This window comes from Ambystoma mexicanum, chromosome 11, assembly GCF_040938575.1.
Source record: "Ambystoma mexicanum isolate Mex_15411 chromosome 11, UKY_AmexF1_1, whole genome shotgun sequence".
Lineage (NCBI taxonomy): Eukaryota > Metazoa > Chordata > Amphibia > Caudata > Ambystomatidae > Ambystoma > Ambystoma mexicanum.
In genome coordinates, this window is record NC_090934.1 from 1,023,746,161 (window position 1) to 1,023,769,709 (window position 23,549).

The 23,549-nt window shown below is 48.4% G+C and overlaps 1 protein-coding gene across 9 annotated transcripts in view; it reads right to left on the reverse strand.

The window, feature by feature from the left end:
* MEGF11 (multiple EGF like domains 11) overlaps window positions 1-23,549 on the reverse strand; it is a 2,301,522-nt gene that overhangs the window by 204,357 nt on the left and 2,073,616 nt on the right. For all 9 annotated transcript variants that reach the window (XM_069624261.1, XM_069624259.1, XM_069624260.1 and 6 more), the window contains one exon: window positions 16,052-16,180. In XM_069624261.1, the coding sequence (XP_069480362.1) occupies window positions 16,052-16,180 (129 nt within the window). The remainder of the gene's footprint in view (window positions 1-16,051; window positions 16,181-23,549) is intronic.

The window sequence follows — 23,549 nt, forward strand, 5'->3', positions numbered from 1 at the left end:
TGAACTGTAAACCTCAGGATCCCTGGAAGACTCTCTTCTGCCCATTACCTGGTTTGTGGAAGGGAATGGTTTGAATGTGGTCTTGACTTTTATCACCAAAGATTTGGTAGTGAGTGTGTCTGTTTTTACTCTTTGTGCATCATAAAGTGGAATAATTGAGTGCCACCAAAGGGCAGGACCCTCTTGAGGAGCCTCAGGTATTATTTTTAATGCTTTTAAGCCAAGCTTGGAGCCTCAAACTGAGATACTAGCACATGCCACATGCAACTTTGTCTACGAGCCCCGCTATAGGCTCTAGCAGGTGCATTGCCACATGTTTCGATTTTGCGACAGAAAGCTGTGCAGTTTCGTCTGTCAGCAAGTCCATGGCAACCTCAGCTGTGTCGTTCCACATTCGAAGGCTACAAAAATGCAAGGTGCAGTTAAGATAGGCTTTCTTGCTTACAGGACCCAGGGCTTTTTCCTCTTTCTGTGGTGGAGCCAAGGAAGGATTAGAGGCATCAGATAAGAGATTTGAACCCGGTTAGTAAAGTGACAACAGCAACCACTGCTAATTGAGCTTGCGGATTAATGGCAAGGCCCAGACCTGGATGTCCAGTGCCTATATGATGCTTGAGCCCTCCAAGACTGAGTACCTACTGCTGACCAACAACACAGAACACTGTGACATCCACACCTGGTTCTCTGCTACAAACCTTGATGGCTTCACACCCCAGCTGGTCGCCCGCGCCAAGCCTATTGTGTTCGAGTTCAATATTATCCTCTCCTTCAAACAGCATATAAGAAAAAAGACACAAACATCCTTGTACCAACTTTCTCTCCTGTTGAAAATAAAGCCATTCATCCAGAAAACCACTTCAGATCCTCTATCCAAGTATTGGTCGTCTCCCATCTGGATGAGGGCAATACCTAGTTGGAAGGCCTTCCAGCGACTATCCTGGTAACCGTACAGTACAACTCAAAGGACTAGGCAAATTCGACTGCATTACCCCAACCCTCATCGAACTGAACTGACTGCAGCTTTAAGCCTGTATCATCTTCAAATCTTGCTGCATCATCTACAAGGCTGTCGCCCTGAAGTCATCAAACTAGCCCATTAAGAACCTCAACATCTCTGCAGGTGTTCGATCCACCAGAAGTAAGGACATGTGCATACTTGAACTCTGCCCTTGCAGGAAGGAAAGATCCAGAAGACAGGGCATCTCTGTCTGCAATCGATAGACTCTCGAACCTCGTCCCTGTCAACACCAGACGTGTCCCCCGGTTCTACATTTCAGGAAGGAGCTCAATGCCTTCCTCTTCTATTAATGGCAGCTCTTTTACCCCAGGGTCCACACACGCCCCACTCCCTTCCTAACCTGAGACTGAGTGATCGGCTCCCCCATTTCCTCCCCAGGGTGTTTTGTAATCCCTTGCTGTGAAACTGCCCACCTGTTCTGGTTGTTTGTTCCCCCGTGCATCTCTGCTTCCCCCTCACTTTATGTCAGTGGGTTTAAAGTTCATCATCCAATGTCAGCAAAACAGGCCAGCACTGAACACTGCTCGGGGCCTGGTGAGCTCCATGAAACAGCCAATGTTAATGGTCATTGCTCCGGTTCCGAATTAAGGTGGATTAGCTTCTAACGTGAATGACTCTGCTCCCCGGCTGGCTTATCAACACTCTTCCAATTTAGGTAACTTGGTCAATTTCTATGCACTGGATCCTTGTGGCCGGCACCTTGAATTGCAGCCACCTTCATGTGCGCTTCAGGGCCGGATGTTGCCGGGTCCGAAATCCGGCATCATATGTCTGGCCGGATCTCGTGATCCGGCCTGACTCAGCCCTGATCAAGATTTACAGAGCCCTACCTTCACCAAGGGAAGCTGGGAGCTTGGTGATCTAATCTGCGCTGTGCTCCAATCTGTGCTGTGCTTCTCTCACCGGCCATCATTCGTGCGTTTACAGTTTCTATTCGCTCAGCTCATTTTCTTTCTTGTGTCCTGAACGGGACACCACAGGAATCAATGGGCCATGAATATAACTAGGAGGGGGCCTCACTGTTGAAAGCAGGCATTCTACATGCTGAGCACACTATTGTTTTCCAAATGTGCATTTTATCTTTCATAGAAAAACAAAAGTAACTTTCAAACTGGAAAATGCTGCTTGCATTCGCTCGTTTTCTTTGTTTTTGGTCAGACTTTCCACAAATACTTTGTAATTTGTGTTCGCCTTTGTATTATATCACAAGTTATATTTCTAAAGGAGTCCCGCAGAGTCCTTGGCGTCCTGGTGATTCTGCTTCCCCTGTGGTCTGAAGGGGTTGACTTTTTCCAGAAAGTGCTGCTACGTGTTGGAGGAGGTGCCCAAGGACTCATAAGGACTCTGCTATTCGGAGCACGCAGTGTCCCGCAGAGTCCTTGGCATCCTGGTGATTCTGCTTCCCCTGTGGTCTGAAGGGGTTATCTTTTTCCAGGAAGTGCTGCTACGTGTTGGAGGAGGTGCCCAAGGACTCATAAGGACTCTGCTACGTGGAGCGTGTGTTGTCCCACAGAGTCCTTGGCGTCCTGGTGATTCTGCTTCCCCTGTGGTCTGAAGGGGTTACATTTTTCCAGGAAGTGCTGCTACGTGTTGGAGGAGGTGCCCAAGGACTCATAAGGACTCTGCTACGCAGAGTGCGCGGAGTACCGCAGAAGCCTTGGCGTCCTGGTGAGTCTGCTTCCCCTGTGGTCTGAAGGGGTTAACTTTTTTCCAGGAAGTGCTGCTACGTGTTGGAGGAGGTGCCCAAGGACTCATAAGGACTCTGCTACGCGGAGCGCGCGGTGTCCCACAGAGTCCTTGGCATCCTGGTGATTCTGCTTCCCCTGTGGTCTGAAGGGGTTATCTTTTTCCAGGATGTGCTGCTACGTGTTGGAGGAGGTGCCCAAGGACTCATAAGGACTCTGCTACGTGGAGCGCGTGTTGTCCCGCAGAGTCCTTGGCGTCCTGGTGATTCTGCTTCCCCTGTGGTCTGAAGGGGTTAACATTTTCCAGGAAGTGCTGCTACGTGTTGGAGGAGGTGCCCAAGGACTCATAAGGACTCCGCTACGTGGAGCGCGTGGAGTCCCGCAGAGTCCTTGGTGTCCTGGTGATGCTTCCCCTGTGGTCTGAAGGGGTTAACTTTTTCCAGGAAGTGCTGCTATGTGTTGGAGGAGGTGCCCAAGGACTCATAAGGACTCTGCTACGGGGATCGCGCGGAGTCCCGCAGAGTCCTTGGCGTCCTGGTGATACTGCTTCCCCTGTGGTCTGAAGGGGTTAACTTTTTCCAGGAACTGCTGCTACGTGTTGGAGGAGGTGCCCAAGGACTCATAAGGACTCTGCTACGCAGAGCGCGCGGAGTCCGTAAGAGTCCTTGGTGTCCTTCGCGTTCCGGCGGACAGAGGCAGCAGTCTGCAGGCATCGAGCGCATTTTCAGTGGATTTTTGGACTTATTGGGACTGGAACCGGATCAGCGTGTCGAGAAGGTGCGGACCGCGTGCAATTCAAGGATTGTCAGGTACTGCCAGCAATCTCCCGAGGCATTTACTCTCACACTGAACTCACTGAGGGCGGGGTGGGAGAGTCGGACTCAGGCAGCTCCTTAAGCTGCCGGGCGTTCCCTGCCCTCTGCGTCCTTCATCTGCTGTGGAGTTGCTGTTTAATTGACACTGGGGGGACTCGAGGGGGGTTTTGCAGATACTGATTTCCATACCCCACAACTTCTTAACTTGCTTATATGTTTTTTATTTAATCTTATTTTTACTTCCTGGTTTTGGCCAGCTTTTAAACATTGCTATTTGTGATTTGTACTGTTTTATAATTGTCTTGTGCGGGGCCACTAGGTGCTTCTTAAGGTGTTTTTAGTTGTTGCCAGTTAAGAGCTATACATTGAATATTGTGGATAGGTATTATTTATAGTTCAACCTCATGCTTTATTGTTCTATCCTCAATTGCCATCTGTCTGAATCGAGTGGTAAAACCTTTATATTCTGCTGTTTATTCCGGCTTTTATAGGCTTACTTAGATTCATAAGTTAATCAGGTTTACCAAAACCTGCACTATGGGGAAAAGAAAAGCCGGGGATGATGGGGCCTCAGGGGGAGTGGGGTGTTCAGGGAAGGGGGCAAAAAAAAAATAAAACGTTAAAACTTCCAAAGGTGGTACACCACCCCCAAAACCTGTAACCGTTGCTTCTCAAAGATCCCTTGATTCATACATGGATGTAATGGCCAATAAGATTGTTAGCTCCATGAATGTTAGAGGGTCATAACAAAGGAAACATTGGGGTTGATGGCCCTGGAACTCTGCTCTCTGAGTTGAGGGCTGGGGATGGGGTAGGGGCTATAGAGGAACTGGGGATAGACGGGGGGCAGGTGCAGGATCTCCCCATGCCACCCATGCTGGGCATCCCGAGGGCGACTAGCCCAATTTATGAGGACCATGACAGTTTGGCCTTGGACTCCTCAACAGCATGTGAGGGGGATAAAGTGTGGCTGGAAACCCTACTTGCTGACAAGTTAGAACCCCTCCAATTGATCTTGAAATCCCTACGGGGGCTGAAGGAGGGGGTTCTTAATACCCTAGCAATCATGGATGACTCCATCAGAGCAATCTCCCTGCAACTGTCTGACTTGGCTAAAAGTGGGGCGGAAGGGGTGGCTGTTGCGGGCTCCTGTGCTTTGTGTGTGTCATTAAAGGGTGGACACTCCTCTAGATGTAACTTGGATGTTGAAGAGCAGAGTAGGCAACCATCTGTTGCCGTTGCAGTGGGAGTGGAAGAAGGGTTAGCTGCCAAAATAGTGGAGAGTGGGCCCATACGGTACACCGACATTGAGAAGACAGCTTCTCCACAAGAGCAAGGGGATCAGTCAATTTTAAATTTACCGCTTGAAGCGGTTCCGTATGTGGGGAATCATTACTGGTTTGCCTGGGTTACCCAAGGGCAGTTTTGAATCAGCCCTCTCTCTAATTAATAAGGTGTCACACTGGCTCAACTCTAATTTGATGGGGCCTAAAATAGATCCTGCCATCATCAGCATGGCTAGAAGAGTGGGCTGGGTTGGTAGCAGGCCTAAGAATTTGCCGGGTGACTGTGTAGTGGTGACCTTTTCAGACTCAACGATGGCAAATTATCTTTTAAGTACCAACCTAGCACGCGGCCGCAAGCCAAATGGTAACAGACTTTTAAGTAAGCTTCTCCCTCTGGACTACTTTTATATGAAGGAAGGGGGCAGGTGGCGTGTGGTAAGTCTCTTGGTAGTAGGGTCTGGGGGGGTTGTGTGTGGAAGGGAAATATTCCAGTCCTTTCGGCATCGAACTGTGAATCGGTAGGTGGCTGGAGTAGGATCCCCAAAAAGAGAGGGTTTACTACTGACATGGAAAAGGACCCTTCAGGTTCTTTGGTTCTGGCTAATGAATTTGAGATCTTAACTTCCTGTCAGGATCTAGATTGACAGCTGGATGCCCCAGGGTGTCGGGAAACCCTGGTGACAAGTATGGGAGAGCAGCCGATAGTTCTCACCCCAACCTGCAGCCCTTGGGCAAGCAAGACCATGGAGTTCCATCTGCTTTCATGGAATATTGCAGGCTCAATAAGGAAGCTGAATTTGGGGCCCGTGGTTGAGATACTTCAAGCCAACAAAGTGGTTCTTTTACAGGAAACTTGGGTAATGGACACCCCGCAACTAGATGGTTATATCTCCTTTGGAATTCCGGCTAAGAAAAAACAGAGGGGTAGATGTTTTGGGGGTTTGTGCATTTTGATAAAATCCTCATTAGATTGTAGGATCAAGGTGATTGATACTGGTATGGATTTTCTGCAGGTGGTTCTTCTATCTACAACAAAGGGGGAATCGATCTGCATTATAAACTTTTATAACAGTCCACATATTTCGGAGGTGAACAGATTAGTAAAAGTTAATGAGTTCATAGAGGACTTATTGTCCAAAGGAAGATATCAAACTGAACTGTATATTTGGGGTGGCGATTTTAACATTAAAATGGAAATGGGAGTAGTTAATGATGCACTAGACCCCTTGGAGGATTTGTCTGTGAATATCCCGGTTCCCTGTATGAGTGATGAGAGAGTTTGCACTAAGGGCCTGCAAATGACCTCATGGCTGATGGAATGGGGTTTACGCACTGTTAATGGTCGCCTAGCCCCGGATATTCCAGGTGAGGTGACCTTCAACAACCATTTGGGCTCCTCAACAATCGACTGTTTTTGTAATTCTGTGAGCCTGTGGGAACATACAGTAAGTTTTGAGGTGATCCCTGATGTACATAGCGATCACCATCCCATTCATTTGTCACTCAAGGGCTTGTTGGGGGTGGGGGTCTCCACGGTCATTGCACCCTGTCCAAGGAAGGGTGTAACCATTGGTTCTAGAAGAATCAAACGGGGGACCATTCTAGAGGAGGAATTACATTATAAATCAATTACGGAGAATGAATCCCTTTTGGTGGATATACTGGGGGACAGCTTACCCTCGGGCGCAATTGTTGATAAATTTGTGGAATTGGTGGCTGCTCTTACTAATAAATTTACGATAGCACTTAAGGTTAAGGGGAGAGTACCGCAGAAGGGGTAGTTTGATGAGGCCTGTAAAGGGGCGAAGAGAGCCCTGCTGTTGATACTTAAGGACCCAACATCCAGTAGAAGCGCTATAAACCAGGCCAGAACTCTTTACAAGTTAGAGTTAAAGAGAAGAAAACAGGAAGTTGAAGGAGTGGCCTGGGAGGGCTTTTTGGACGCTGCCAATAGAAGGGACCAGAAGGCATTTTGGGAGTTTGTGAAGGGTGGTCCGGATGGGTGTTGGTCAAATCTGAGTAGTGGGACCCACGTGGAGGAAGGGGCTTGGTTGAAACATTTTGGGAGCCTGTTTGGGGCAGTTAATGCTGAGGATTGTGTAGATTTAGATGGTCTTGTTTAAAATTGTAAGTGGAGGAGGATGAAAAGGCCATCAACCTTCTAGCTCATAATAGGGCACGGGGCCCGGATATGATCCCTTCGGACATGTTCCAGGATCCCGTGGACATGTGGGCTCCACTATTAACGGTGGTGTTTAATGCATGTATGCAATCTGGAAAATATCCCCCTTCATGGAAAAGGGCTATCATTTTCCCAATTTTCAAAAGGGGGATAAGGCTAGCCCCAGTGCCTATAGACCAATTCCTCCTTTAAAATCTTTGCGAGAATCTTGTTAGCACGCATTGAAACGTGGTTGGCTGAACCATCGGTTATCTCGGACATCCAGTTTGGGTTCCGCCCTGGAGTTGGTATGATGGAGCAGAGTCTCAATCTATATCTCCTAGTGGCCAACTCGGTTTTTTTGTAGGGGTGAGGCAGTGTACCTAACATTTATGGACCTGAGCACGGCCTTTGATAAGGTGTACAGGGCAAAGCTCTGGGCCGTGCTTGGGTCCTTGGGCTGCCCAGGGGACATCTTAAGGGTGCTGGTAGACATACACACAGATAATGAGGCGTGCGTGCATAGTGGTCCGGGAGGACACTGCACGGCCTGCTTCAGGGTTGGGTGTGGTGTGCGGCAGGGTTGTGTGTTGGCCCCTATTTGTTTCTGTCTATACATTAATGGCCTTTCATTGGACCTCATTAACATCCTGGCTGACTTTCTAGTCCTGGGGGGCAGGGGGGTGGGCTTTTCCAGTTTTAGCATATGCTGATGATACAGTTTTGCTGGCCCGAACCCCGAGAGCACTACAGTCCCTGATTAACGCTTACACAACCTTTATGAGTGAATTGGGGCTAGAAATCAACACCAGAAAATCGGCAGTGATGGCGTGTGTGGGCAGAAAATGGCCAGCGGCAATGAGACCGATGCTCTGTGCTGGAGAAGTTATACCCCGTGTTAAGGTTTTTGCCTACTTGGGGATAAGCTTGTTGGAAGCATTAACAAGTAAGGCCCATCTGGCCAAACAATCAGCCAAAACGAGTCAGCAAATAGGGGGCATTTTTCGCTTCATGTCAAGGCGTAAGGGTCAGCCTCTGGAAGTGATCTCTAAGATCTATGTTGCCCAAACTTTGGCAGTTACAATGTATGGTGCTGCTCTTTGGGGTTTTCAGAGGGCTGATGAAATCCAAATTAAGTAGAATAAATTCATCAGGAGATTGTTGGGGCTCCCGAACTCCGTGGCATGCATATCAATCCAAAGAGAACTGGGAATGGAGTTCTGGGAGGACCAATGGGCGCAGTCCCCGACTTTATTTTGGGTCCTCTATGTCACTTCATCATTCGGTCTGTGTTGGGCAGGGCGGGGTGGCAAAGAATTCCATGGTTTGTCTGCATTTCCAGAGCCCTCGGGGAGGCACACCTCAGTGCTCTTTTCCCGCCAGCTGTACTAGTAACTAAGGCTGAGGGGATCAGCTATTAATCTGTGTTGAGTGAGGCTGTTGTGAGGAAAAGAATAATCTTAGAGTATGGCAATAAATCCGGCCAATTTCACACTATGATCAGTAGGCCTTCGATGATTCAACCATATTTAACCTGGAGTTCCTACAAAAAAGATTGACGGTTAATAACCAGGGCAAGGTTTGACTTCCTCCTTTTGAAGGGGACACACCCAACTGGAAAGGGTTCTCACACTCCGCCGGTAGCCCGGTGTGTGGACATCAGCATGAAGACTTGGCTCACGTATTTTTATTCTGCATTGGTTATGTAGGGATACGTAGAGTTACTCTGATACCGGCCCTAAAGAAGACAGAGATCCGCCCATATAAAGTAGCACTCGCCTTCCTCTTGAGTGCAGACCCTGTTTTTACTGCTTGGGCCCTGCTCTCCTTTTTGAAGAGAGCACTGTACTTTAGAAAGGGGCTGATGAGGCTCCAGGAAGATTGAGGCTCTTAATGAAAGGGTGGAAAGTTGGAAGAATTGTTTTTACAGTGACCTAAACCTTGGATTAGTGGTTTTGTAATACCTATTAATATTGCCCTACTGTGCCCGTTTTAAGAATGTCTGATATGGCTTTTTTTGCACATGTTTTTAAGGAATTGTTTATGCATTATGAAATCTTTTGGATGTATGTAATTTTGTTTTTATGTTTGATGGATTTTCACATCCGAATAAACTTGTTTGACTGACTGACAAAGATGTTATGTGCTTGTCAAACTGGTTAATCACAAATAAATGCTTCTGTTGTGCTGACAGCAGTTATTAGGAAATCAAACTGGGGGTTCATGGGTGCCAACTTTTGATTTTCATTACAGGGGCAGAAACACCCCCACCTTCGCGCAACCACATTGTATAGCACTTGTTTATTTAAATACGGAATTGCAAAAAGTCATATGATTAACAACCAGTTTTGAATATATAACATCTCAGCAACGGTCTCTCAACCTGCTGAGCTACCCTGGCAGCTGGGTGGTATTAGTGCAATAATAAGTGAATCTCGACGGGGCGTCTGTTCCATCACATTTTAACTGGATCACAAGCACAAGCGAGCACTTCACATTCGTTTGTATTAGATTTGGATTTTTTTCAAAATGGATTTTGATTAAAAATTAAAGATGGCATTGAAGGGAATGAAAAGGGTAAAACAAGATGGGTGACGTTGTCAAGGCCCAATGCATGTTTATACATGCCACCGTAGCTTTAGTTATAGTCATGTGTTTATCTAGTGCTACGAACTCCCAGGTGCTGTTTCTTAGCACTTACAGAACTGCAATATCTTTTTGTGTGCTGCATTGACAATCCTATCCAAGAAAGTGCATCGTATTTGTCCTTTCATTGATAAAAGCATGCTAATGGTACATTTTCACATGAATAAAGATTAGGTTTGTCGGATCGTTAAGCAGGGCTATGCAGCCCGCCCACATCGTTGTGTGGGCAGACCGCCGTTGCGGTCTCAGTTCCCGGGTAGGGAAGTGACGTTGGGCTAGGGAGGGGGCGGGACAGGAAAGGGCAGTTCTTGTTGGGATGAGAAATAAAGAGTCGCACGAATCCCCGGCTCCCGTGTGCCTTATTACGCGGTTCGGGGACCCGCGTAAAAACCCCACAACTGGCGACGAGGGGTACACGTACCCACTCGTACCTCACGAACCCGCAGGAGAGCGGGTGAGGCGCATCGGCGCAACGCCATAGAAGTACCGCGGAGGTCCGCAGTCGAGCGGCGTGGCGCATCGGCGCACCTCCCATTGCCAGCTGAGAGGCCACAGTCACGGGCGGCCGCAGCATTAGGAGCCGCGAGGGAGCGGGTGCGGAGGCGCCTGCAAAAGCACACGCGGGCCCGGAGGCAAGTCGCCAGGGTCCCGCCCCCCCTCCCCCACTTCAACACGCGATCGGCGGGAAGCCCAGAGGTGGGCCTCAAGAAAAAAAAAGAAAAAAAAAAATTTAAACACAATACCAACAAGGCCAGCACACGCACCAGCCACGCCAGAGCCGGCAAAGAGGCTGCTCATCGCCACAAGGCACCGCCGGCACGCACCAGCCCGTGAGGATCACAAGGGCAAGCTACAGCCAGAAAAGAGGCGGCACATTGCCACACGGCGCTACCGTCACAGCGACCATGTCAGGCCCAGCAAGCCCCGTAGCCTCCTCGTCAGATGGTTCGGGAGCAGCGAACGATGGCAATCAACAGGCACCGACTTCAGGTACGGCTGCCCATAACCTACCACTACCGGGCCCATTTGATGTGAGAGACACTTCTAACCTAGGACCCAGATGGGTCATATGGCTCAGGGATTTCAAATTCTACACGGGGGCAATAGGGCTGATAGACAACGCAATGCTGAAAAACACCCTCTTCGTGACAGTAGGCCCCGCTGTCAGGGACATCGCAGGCGAACTGATGAACGTAGACACCGTCACCTATGCGGAACTACATGGAAAATTATCAGAATACTTCACGCCCCATACAAACATTGACTACGAGCGCCACGTCTTTCACACCACGCGACAGGAGAAAGGGGAATCCCTCGACAATTTCGTGATGCGCCTACGCATCAAGCTAAAGTACTGTGAGTTCCATAAGTACTCTAATGATGAGGCGTTAAGATCTCAAGTCATAGCAGGCTGCATCTCACAGCCATTCAGGAAACAGCTTCTCCAGAAACAAAGGTCCCTGGAGGAAATCCTTGCACTTGCCAGGATGGAAGCAGCAGTGGAGTCGCAACTCGACAGTCTAGGCAAGGTCACCATCCAACACCCGCCACCGACCGCTGAGTCCATCAATAAACTATACACGGCCCCCTCACAGAGTGGGAAAGGAACGGACGCCACGTGCTACAGATGCGGTTTCGAGTATCCGCACGCGGGAGACTGCCCTGCACTTGGACAAAAGTGCGCCGCATGTGGCGGAATGGACCACTACAGAGCCGTATGCAAAAATCCACCGGGGCAGGGACCCAGCAAAACGAGACACCTGGAGAGAAGGAGAAGCTCGCGACACAGCCCACCTGCAGGCAGAGGTGAGGAAGACCAGCCGGGACCCAGGAGAGAAGAAAAACCACGAAGGAGCGCATACACCAGAGACGACAGAAGGCCCCCGGACGGAGCGAGGCGATCGCAAAGAAGACGGTTCGTCCGGTACATCGAGATGAGATCCCATCAGGCAGTGAATCCCAATCATCAGAGGATGATCAGCGGAAAAAAGGGTATGTGTGGGCTCTCAACAACGCCACAGCCACCCAGCACAGCCCAACGCTCCAGCTTCAAGTAAACAACACACCGTTAGAATTCCTCATAGACACGGGGGCAACTGTTAATATAATAAGTGAACAGGCGTACAACTCGCTCCCCAGCCCCCCAAAAATCCGAAAGGCGACAGTGGACATATACCCCTACGGTGCCGCGACCCCGCTGCCATGCAAAGGAATCATATCAGCATGGTGCATGCACAAATCGCACGCCGCAAAAATCACGTTTCACATCTTGAAGACGGAAGCCAATAGCGGGTTCATTCTCAGTTTCAAGACTGCCGTTGAGATGGGTTTGGTGCATATCCTATATCAGTCAATGGCCCATAAATACTTTGCCAGACCGGATGCCATCGAGCAAACATTCCCCAACCTATTCAAAGGCCTAGGAAAACTAAAGCACCGCAAGGTACAGTTGCACATAAACCCGAAGATACCGCCCGTAGCCCAACACTACAGGGGCATTCCGATAAATATACAACACCAGGTCGAGGAGGAGCTGGACAAACTGATTAAACTCAACGTTATTGAACCTGTCTCAGGACCCACTCCATGGGTGTCCCCCATCGTCCCCGTCCCCAAGAAATCACCGGACGGAACCATTCGCCTGTGTGTCGACATGAGGAGGGCCAATGTGGCCATCGAAAGGGAAAGACACCAGGTGCCCAGAATCACGGACATGATACACCTGCTCCACGGGGCCCAGGTCTTCTCGAAACTGGACCTCAACAAAGGCTATCATCAGATAGAGATCGAGCCCGAATCCAGGTACATCACGACATTCGTTACACACCTGGGTTTATTTCAATATAAGAGACTTAGCTTCGGGATATCCTCCGCCGCAAAAATATTCCAGGAGGAAATACACAGAGTCATCAGGCACGTGCCCAACTGCCTAAACTACTCCGACGACGTCCTCGTATTTGGAAAGACACAGGAAGAGCACGACACTGCTCTCCACAGAGTGTGCGCTGCACTGCAAGAGGCAGGACTAACGCTCAACAAAACCAAATGCGAGTTCGGGAAAGGCTCCCTACGATTTTTCGGCCACATATTCTCCGACAAAGGGATGCGACCAGACCCGGAGAAAGTGGCGGCACTCAACTCAGCTACACCCCCAACGAACACGACGGAACTTCGATCTTTCTTAGGACTGGCCAGCTACTGCTCCAGATACCTAAAGGACTACGCAACCATCAGTAACCCGCTGCGCCTCCTAACGCGCAAGGATCAACCATACACCTGGTCCACGGACTGTCAAAAGGCATTCGAGGCGATCCGTGATGCCATCTCCAAAGCAGAGGACATGGCGTACTACGACGCCAAAAGACACACCGAAGTGATAGTGGACGCCAGCCCCGTGCGTCTGGGCGCCATACTAACGCAAGTTGACCCGCTGGAACCGACAAACATATTCGTGGTCGCATACGCCAGCAGGAGCTTAACCCCGACAGAACAAGCCTACTCCCAAGCGGAAAAGGAGAGCCTAGCGGTGGTATGGGCATGCGAGTATTTTCATCTGTTCGTATATGGCAAGGAGTTCACCATCATTACCGACCACCAGGCACTGATCACAATATATGGAGACCCCAAATCACGGATGCCGCCCAGAATAGCCAGATGGGGCCTAAGACTGCAGGATTACAAATTCGTTATCAAGCACAGGCCGGGAAAAGAAGACAATCCCGCGGACTATCTATCACGTCACCCGACTAGCCCGGCCACACACACCCATCCATCGCTGACGAATATCTCAATTACGTAGTGCATCACCTACAACCACTACCAGTCAGTTGGGCAGACATTATTGCACACTCGGAACAAGATCCGGCTCTACGCATCGTGCGACACTGCATACAAGCAGACAGAAGGGCGCACATGCGTCAACAGGCGCAGCACGAGTCGGAAGAGGTCCGAGCAGACGTCAAACTAATAGACCATGTCCGGGACGAACTTTCCATCGTCGACGATCAAGTAATACTCAAAGGGTGCAAAGTACTCCTCCCGAAATCGCTACGCACCAGAACGATCCAAGTAGCACACGAAAGCCACCGGGGAGTGGTGGCCACCAAGAGACTACTGAGGGAAAAAGTGTGGTTCCCCAAACTGGACTCGATGGTTGAGGAAATCATAGGTCAATGCACAACGTGCGCACAGGTAGCACCGCCCCCGCACCCAAACCCACTCCACATGTCGCCACTACCGAAAAAGGTATGGGAAGAACTGGCGGTGGACTTCTTTGGACCCCTAAGAAATGGCACATATGTGTTAGTGCTAATAGATGAACACTCACAATTCCCGGACGCACAGATCGTGGATAGCACAGCAGCAACTAGCGTCATCCCGGCACTAGATCGCATGCTGTCCACATATGGAATACCCAGGATCATCAAATCTGATAACGGAGCGCCATTCATGAGCACAGACTTCGAAAACTTCGCGAAGTATATGGGCTTCCACCATAGGAAGATAACCCCGTGATGGCCTCAGGCCAATGGAATGGTTGAGAGGTTCATGGCCAACATCAAGAGAACTCTGCAAATAGCGACCATCCTCCACAAACCTTTTGAACAAGCACTGTATCAGTTTCTCAGGGACTATCGCCACACTCCCCACAGCACAACGGGCGTCTGCCCCGCTGACCTGATGTTCCCCAGGCCAGTACAGACACGACTGCCAGAGGATGCACGCGCAGCCGAAGCCACGCCCCTGGAAACAGAGGCCAGAAACAAGGATGACACCGCCAAAGCCAAAATGAAGGACACGGCGGATCACAAAAGAAAAGCACAGGAGTCGAATGTGGAACTGGGAGACCAAGTGTGGCTACGGCAACCGAAACAGCGCAAGGAGGACGCCACGTTTGCACCGGAACCGCTGACGGTCACGCAAAAGAAAGGTACAATGATCACGGCCCAGAGGACCGACCAGTCCTCCGTTACAAGAAACATATCGTATTTCAAACCCAAGAGGTGCTACACGGATAATACCTTGCATCAAGAAGCTGACAGCGAAGATGACATCGCCCTTGACAGGTATAACGTGGAGGAGAGTGAGTCCTCAGAAGGTGAGGACAGGTCACCACCCCAGGGTCAGGATGAGCACACACCGGGCAGCAGAGGTCGCCCTCAGAGAAGTCGCTTCAAGCCCCAGAGACTCATGGAAGAAATGGAGTAAGGTACAAAGAGACATGTGGTTGTTTAAAAAGGGGGGAGATGTCGGATCGTTAAGCAGGGCTATGCAGCCCGCCCACATCGTTGTGTGGGCAGACCGCCGTTGCGGTCTCAGTTCCCGGGTAGGGAAGTGACGTTGGGCTAGGGAGGGGGCGGGACAGGAAAGGGCAGTTCTTGTTGGGATGAGAAATAAAGAGTCACACGAATCCCCGGCTCCCGTGTGCCTTATTACGCGGTTCGGGGACCCGCGTAAAAACCCCACAAGGTTATTGATGACAACGCCCGACAACGTTCCTCCCATCAGTGGCGATCACCGCCTCAGGAAAGAACTGCGCCATACTAGTCATTGTAAGGTTTGGCTATAATTCAGCAAGGTTCATTTAAGCTCTGCACGTGACTTTGCCATTCTTTCAGCTTCCCAGAGTGGGTGTAACCACGCTTTCTTTTCAAAGCTAACAATGCCCTGTAAGAGTAACCCGCACTACATTTCTTGTGATAAATCATCCCATTATTTTATTAAACTGCTTTCAAAGCCATCCACCCCAGAAATAGAAACTGAACGCACAGCAAGCAGCGAGGTCTGCTCCAATTACTTACACAGACATGGCGCCATCTTTCCCGTCATGCCCCGCTCTGCTTAAAATACTATAAGACACACGTCAAAACACAACGGAAGCTAGCCTGCCCATTAACACGTTGCGGCACAAAGGTCCAAACTGGCTGGTATTGGCTGCCGTGTGCAGGGAGCCCGTATTTCATGTCTAAGTTTGCTTTCGCTTGATCAGAATAGTCCTCCCGACCCTTGCGGCAGTTCTTTGGCAATACGGCGCGCTGGAAAGTTTACAAAGCAAAACTTAATACATGGAAACATAATCAGAACTAATACACAGGTACAGGCACGTTAACACATCTCAACAAACCGCAAATAAACTGCCTAGCAAAAGTAAACAACTTTAAGAGAAGGTTATCCTAAACTAAGGAAACACAACTTCTAAAATGATGCAAACTAGTGAACTAAAGCAAACTTTAAAATAATTAACCCAAATATGCAAAAGGAACCACGAACTCAAAAAGAACGGGTGGTAACACAAGTTCAAACCTAAATTAAATGTTTCACAGACTGAATGAACAATTGAGAAAAGTCCCACAGCACAACGCTGCAGTGCTTCCTGGGGGCACCAGAGGGCAGCCTCGCCCAGCATATGCATGTGCAGTACACTGCACGCAGGCCCTTACTTTGAGTGCAGTAGAGGCCGGCCCACCCCGGCGTGCACTTGCACTCCCCGTCGTAGGCGCTGCACAGGGCTCCGTTGTGGCAGTTGCAGGTGTGGATGCAATCCGGACCCCAGAAACCGGAAGGACAAGCTGTAAAAATAAGAAACACGAAGATAGTTGTATGAAACGAAACCATTTCAGCATACCACGAAAGACACATTTGACGCAGAAATGAAAAAAATAAAAACTTTAAGGGTCAAAATCGGTCAACAGGAATGTAAACAACATTAATCTTATACATGAAATGGCTAATGTTTTTTTCAAAGGGAAAATCCTATTGAAAAATGCTGTGTAACTCAGGCCCAATATCTGCAGTGGGGAACAATCTCAAGCACTTAGAACAATGCAATGTACTATCTATTAACCCTTTGGTGTAGAATATTGGTGCCATGTCTTCACAATGCTCAATTTGCACCTTTGCGCATTTGCATCAGTATGTTGGTTTCCATCAGTGCAGTTACATCGGTGACGCTCATTTTTTCAGGAACCAATCAAAACAAAGTAAACATAAAAAGACAAGGGAATCAAAACATGAGAGAAACACATTTAAAAGTGAAGGGAGTAAAGGGGTGCATTCCCCATGTCTTGCACAGAAGTAAAGACAAGGAACACGGGCCTTGCGAGGCCTCATCTGAAACACTGTGTCCAGGTCTTGAGGCCACTTATGTCCTGGGATGGGACCCTACTCCCCATTCCCACCTGTGACTATTCCCTTGAAAAAGGGGGAAATAAGTATAAGAATAACCAATTTTAAAATACATTTTAAAACAACATTTTCGTAAACAAAATGCTATTATTACTGGGAAAGTAATTTGGCAACTTTTTAAAAAGTTATTGTTTTATTTAAAAGATACAATGTTTACATAAATGAGCCCAACTTTCTTACAGTTATACATTTTATTCAAATGTTTTGTATGATAAATATAATTTCATGACTATTTTTTAGTTGCTTTTCCCCCACGAAATATAACTTGATGAGTTTATTTATTTTCCCCTCCCCCCCACCTCCCAGGAAAGCAAATAAATACACTCACATCATATTTTTCAGACAAAACATTTGAATAAAATGTATAACTGTAAGAAAGTTGGACTCATGTATGTAAAAATGTTATCCTTTTAAACAAACAATAACTTAAAAAGATCATAACTTGCTTTCCCACGAATAATTGCAACTTTTTTTTTAACGAAAACGTATTTTAAACTTGATAATAAATAATGCAATTTTTGACCTACAACTTGTACAACTTTTAATAAAAAAAAGCCTAGCAAACATCATCTGGGTGTGCAACGCTGTTCCAGTTCTCCCAGCCCGCCATTAACTGCTATGTATGCAACATTGAAGAGCAAAGGGTGGTAGGTTTGAATCAATCACAAGCACTGGCATTGCTCTGGTCAACACTCCAAATCATGGTCTTCCAGCCTGCTGAGCCATCAGTGAAAGGTGGGGCACCGTCTTCAATTCGTGCTGTGTCCCTTGTGTCGCCCATATTCCAAAGGTGGGATGCAGGGACATCTGCCTTCCTTTGCTTTGTTTACTACTAGGTATGTTTCATACATCACTGGCTGCTTTTAGGCTGTGAGCAAAGCTAACAATTACCTTCCCAGTGTTAGCCTTCTCCTTTTACAGCTGCGAAGGCGATGAATGGCTGAAGCGACGACTGATTGGTGAGAGTGATACAAGCAGCTCAAACGCAATCATTCTTTGCATCCGGGAGCATGAAGTGCTGAGTGTTGAGCACTCGGGGACAGAAGAGTGCAAGAGCGTAACAGAGGCCATGAGGCTGGTCTTTGGCATGCCGCAGGAAATATCACATTTTTCAGGGACATCCTCAACTAGAAGGGGTCTCATGGTGTCCTCAGGGAGGCCAGGCCATAGAATGGGCCTGTTCACAAGGAGGCTGGGTCCTCCAGCCCATTTTCTTTGGAACTAACCTTTTCCCCCCCATACTTGCGTCTATGCGGAATATCCACGGTGAGGAGGAGTTGTTCTGGACTAGGAACTCACCATGCAAGCCGGATCGCCACCAGAAGTAAGGTGGAAGCAGCGCTGGGCCTAATGCCGCAACTATGGTGCTGTGGTGAGCTGGCAGAAAGAACCCTTGACTGTTCTGATTTGTGGGGTAGCTGTACACATGGTCAGGACCACCTACTTAGGAATACATGGTTTTCATTGAATGTTACTGACTGGCACTGAAAAAGAAAGGTTAGAGGAAAAGATCCCCAAATAAGTTTACTTGTGAAGAAAATTCCCTAGAATCATTCCATTCCTGAGGTGGTGTTTTCCGACAACAGTGAAAAATCAGAGTGGAGAAAAGGATCTATTCAATTTTTTGAAAAATACCATCTATACCTAGTAAAGAATTGTAGGGACCTAAGCAGTGACGCTTTAAACTCTAGAGCAGAAACATTTTCAACCAGTGACAAAGAAGTAACCCTTCTTCAGGAGCAACAAAAGAACTGGCCGGTTCCAGACCATAGAGTGCAAACATCCAATGCTCTTGGGCTCCTGCGGCTAAGTCAGAACGGAGGATCCTGCAGCAGCGGAAGGCGCAGGGCCGCGACACTCGACCACCTTGATGACTTGGCCAACGCAACTCTCACGTTGCCTCTGCTCCCCAGCTCCACATTCGAGTTTAGTCATTGTTCAGATTCTGGCACTCTGGCCCATCTATAGGTGCATATTGCCCCGCAGTGCACCACCAAGATATCTGGTGTTACTACATCTGAGAAAAAATAGGTATCTCACATATTCTGGAAGGCTTTGTCCCTGATCCAGCTCAGCCAATTAACCAGATCACAGGTTGTGTCTAGGCTGGATTACTGAAATTCAAAATACCCAGTCCTACCCCAACATCAATCCAGGGCTGCACATGAAACTAACGAAGCAGGGAGGCTCTCCCTCAAATGGAGAAGCAGGATCATCGAACGCCGGCCTTGATGCCGCTCCTTTCACTCAACAAAGGATTATGCTCACAACAATGCGCATCACGGAGAAGGCAATAAAGTAGCGCGCTCCTTACTACATTCCTTCCAGAAAAGTCAGGTACAGCTATTCCCACTCAATCTGCCAGACCAAATTGCAATGATTCATGGTTTAATGCCTGATCAGACCTGGATATCACCCAAATCCTTCCGGATACCTATAGTTTACTGCGTCTTGATAGACCCTCCCCCAAGTAGAGGTGGGGGTCTGGCCATTATATAACAGACTGCCATTAGGTATTCCTTGATTCCATTAGGCCATAATCGCCTCTGTGAACTTCAATTCCTTTGCCTTCAAGTGTCCCCGAATGATGTAATGCATGTCCTGCTTTGCTATCACTCCACAACGTAACAACTGTGAATGTTTATTGGACCATTTGCGCAGATAGTTGCAGACCCGACAGTAGCTCATCCCATCTTCATTGTGATGGGTGATTTTAATGTGCACCCTAAGGACAACCTTGACACCCAGACTAGGAACTCTATCACTTCTCTGGCTGATAGCTCTGTTTCAGTTCGGAATCATCTTTCCACGCACCGCCTCAGCAACGTACTGGATCTAATTTTTGCTGAGGAAGCCCTTCTTGCTACTTTTAAGCCCCTCCCAGTGATGTAGTCAGACCACTTCCTTTTGCCTTTTTTGATTGCCTTTCCTTCTCACCCAGGCACCCTCCCAAAATTACCAACTACCAAGCGCTTCTGGGCAAGGGTCCAACTTCCAACAGTGGCAGAACATCTTCTGGGTAGCACAAGTGAGCTTATTTCTGAAGCCTTGGATCCAGACATGGCATTGATTGAAGCCATGACCGAAGCTGCCGACACCTTCGAGCCTGTTGAGACGTATCTATGTCCTTCTAAGCCATCAGCCCCTTGGTTCAATCTCAGCCTGTTGGGCCATAAGCGAGAGTGTTATCAGACCGAACGCCGATGGCGCAAATGCTACGACCCTATGGCCAAAGCAGGCTGTTCGTTGGCAGTGCAGTTGTATCACAGGGAGAGAGCTTTTTAGGGTCGCACAGTAATTATCTGCTCCTCCTCCATCTGGTAATCCCTCGATAGCGCACAGAGGCAGTGCGATAGCATTGCTACCTTTTTCACGGAAAAGATAGACAAAATAACACATTCAATTAGTACTGATCTGCAAAATTAACCAAATGCCCCATTGACAGGGCGTTGGCCCGAGGGACCCAACCTAGTCAAACCCATGCAATTCGAACCCGTTACTGATGATATAGTGCTGTATGCACTAAATAAACTAAAGTTTGTATCCCCCATGGACTCCAAATTCTCCAGGAACTAACTTTGACGATTATACCATTAATCACAGCTGTGCTTCAGCACTCCTTTTGTTTGGGCACTATTCCCTGCTCATTGAAACATGCACTAGTCTCTCTTCTTTTAAAGAAGCCTAAATTGGACCCTTCTTTGCCCTCTAACTATTGTCCCATATCACTTTTGCCTGTGCTTATGAAACTCCTGGAGGCAATCATTACTCCCCAGGCCCCAGGCTTTTTGGAAGGGTACAGGCTTCTACACTCCTTTCACTCATGCTTCAGACCAAGGATGGGTACGGGATCTGTCATGGTCTCGCTGCTAGATGACTGCATGCTGCTTCAGGACCGCAGAGAGGTCGGGGTGTTGATTCTCCTTGACCTCTTTGCGGCCTTGATACAGTGGTCCATGTGATTCTTTTACAATGCTTGGAGGAGGCTGGCATCTCGGGATGCTTTTGACCTAGTTTCCCTCCTTTGTCTCAGACCGTGCCCAATCTGTGTCCTTAGGGCCCTGGTGCTCTGCCTGATTGATTTTACCCTGTGATGTTCCACAGGGGTCCTCCTTCTCGCCTCCTCTAGCATACCTTATTGCCCACCACGGAGTGTGCTTCTATATTTATGCCGATGATACGCAACTTCTTTTCTGTCTCGACTCTCTGGTACGGGACCCCCCAGGCAAAATTGAAATCTTGTCTCTCTGCAGTAGGACAATGTATGATGGAAAACTGGCTGAAATTGAACAGTGATAAAAACGAGGTCCGGCTGATTGGCTCCACTAGTCCCAACTCCAACTGGAGCTCGAGGTCTGGCCTGAAACCCTGGGGCCATGCCCCACTCTGAGTAGCTCAGTTAAAAGCAGCTCAGGTAAAAGCTTAGGGGTGAAGCTTTTGCAATGTGGCTCGAGAGATGTTCATATCACCATAGTTTGCAATGCTGGCCTTGCTAAACTGAGAGCCATCAACACGATTCTTCCTTTTATTCCAGCCAAGTGCAGAACTCAGGCAGTCACATCCTCTATTGTGGGGTGGCTTGACTACTGCAATGGGATTTACCTGGGACAGCCCTTGTTTCAGATCCAGCAGCTACAAGTCTTGCAGAACTCGGCACCTCGGCTAGCACTTGATGGATGCCCCAGGTCTACCTTCAACTCAGGCTTTGCTGCGCAGCTCCACTGGCTCCCTGTCTGCTCTTGCATCAAATTTAAGATGCTATGCAGGACACACCATGAAATACATAGTGTATGAGCCTCATATCTGCAGGAGAAAGTCTTGCGTTACCAAAGTAATGGGTCCCTCTGGTCTCCCTCTCAGAACCTGCTGAAGATCCCCCGCTACCAAAGAGCGCGTTTAGGCAGCTGTTCTTTCTCTTGCCTGGCACCAACCTTATGGAATGCTCTGCCAGAAACCCTACGTGAAACAGCCAATCATGCTTTGTTCCGTAAGGGTTTAAAAACATTCCTGTTTTAATGGTTCCTTCCCGTTTGTCCCCCTGCTTTTTTTCTTCCAAGCGCCTTGATGCCCTTGGACCTTATTTGCGCTCTATAAAAACTATATACATATATACAATGACAATATGGACTCATTTGAACTTGTGACTCCTCGTCGTCTTCCCCGAAAACTGCATCTTTCTGATGTCAAAGCAAAAATAAAATGATGTCCGGGATGTGTGTGTGTAGCGGGGAGGTGTTTCCCAGTTTACAGAAAACCCAAGTCATAACACCCAAAGCACTGCCTAAACGGACTGAACATTGTCCCTGAAGCCCACATTCAAAGTAGTGTTTGCAGGAGGTAGAGGAGCAGATGCTAGGAGGGTGCCCTGAAGATCATGTCAATTGGAATGTTCCTTTAAAGAGCTGTAGGTAGGTGGGACACCATGGCACCCTCCGATGTCTACCTGCTCTGGACGCGAAGTGTCATCACACGGCACCTCCCTGAATTGCTATCACGGGGGAGACCCTTCGAAAGCAAGGAGTTTGCCACTTTCCCCAGGTATGAAGGCATAGCCCGGTGAGCACCCCCCATATTACTTGCTCTTTTTGACCGTGTCTTTGTGCAGACTCTTGAGGGCGGTTTACCCATGCCCTGACTTTTGTCCAAGGCGTGGTCTACTGTGAACCAGTCATGCTGGACGTTGCCCTTGTGGTGAAAAAAGTCCTGCTAATTGGGCCCAGTTTAGCAGATGGAGATTTGCTGGTACACAGGCTGGGGCCTCACTAGCATGCAGAGAGGACCCGCTTGGGCATCAGAGCCCTGTCCTCAATTGATGAGCAGCAGCAACACCCCCACTTCATTTGAGACATTGGCCCTTATTACAAGTTTGCTGGTATTCCAATTCAGGCAGGATACCGGCAAACTGCCCCTAACGTTACCGGCGCCTGATATCCCGGTATTGCCGGATAGTACAGGTGCCGCTAAGGGTGGTAAATCCCCATTCCATGAATTAACCTCGGGCTCGACATGCTCCCTACAGTATTGAAGGAACAAATCCTCAGCTGCAATTGGTAGAGCTGTATACAGCACAGAGATATTTCAGTACTGTGTCTTATAACACCATGGGCCTCATTACACGGTAGGCGGTAAACCATGGCGCTATTAGCCCCATGGTTCATGCCGGTAATTTATCAGTACCGCCTTGGAGGAAAGGGGAATTACCGCCCTATTCCAAGGTTGGGAAGGCGGTAATGCCTCCTTCCTCCATTGCCCTTCCCCATTCCCATTTTTGCCCCATAGGGCATAATGGGAATGGGGAAGGCGCTAATTACAGTACCGCAAATTGCGGTACCGTAATTAGCACCCCGGTCCCTTTGTGGGTTCGTTTTTTAACGCCTGCTAAAAGCAGGCGTTAATGTACCAACCTGCAAAGGGACCTCGAAGTAAGGCGGTAAGGGTTTACCGGTACCGGTAAAATACCGGTACCGGTAAACCCTTACTGCCTACCGTGTAATGAGGCCCCATGTTAGCTATTTTTTGAAGAAACATTACTGCTTTTCTACTCCACTGTATTATCCATAGTTACGCTAATGTATAATTGTGCGATATATTTCTGTGAATAAAACATTATATTTTTGGAATTAGCTCCTAAAACCTTATTTATTTATTGAGATTCAATGTATGTTCGATTTTGTAATCTGAACACGTCCATCCACCACTACATAGTGTAGCCTGAGTGTTCAGCCTTGCTACCAAAAGTGAATGACATGTTCT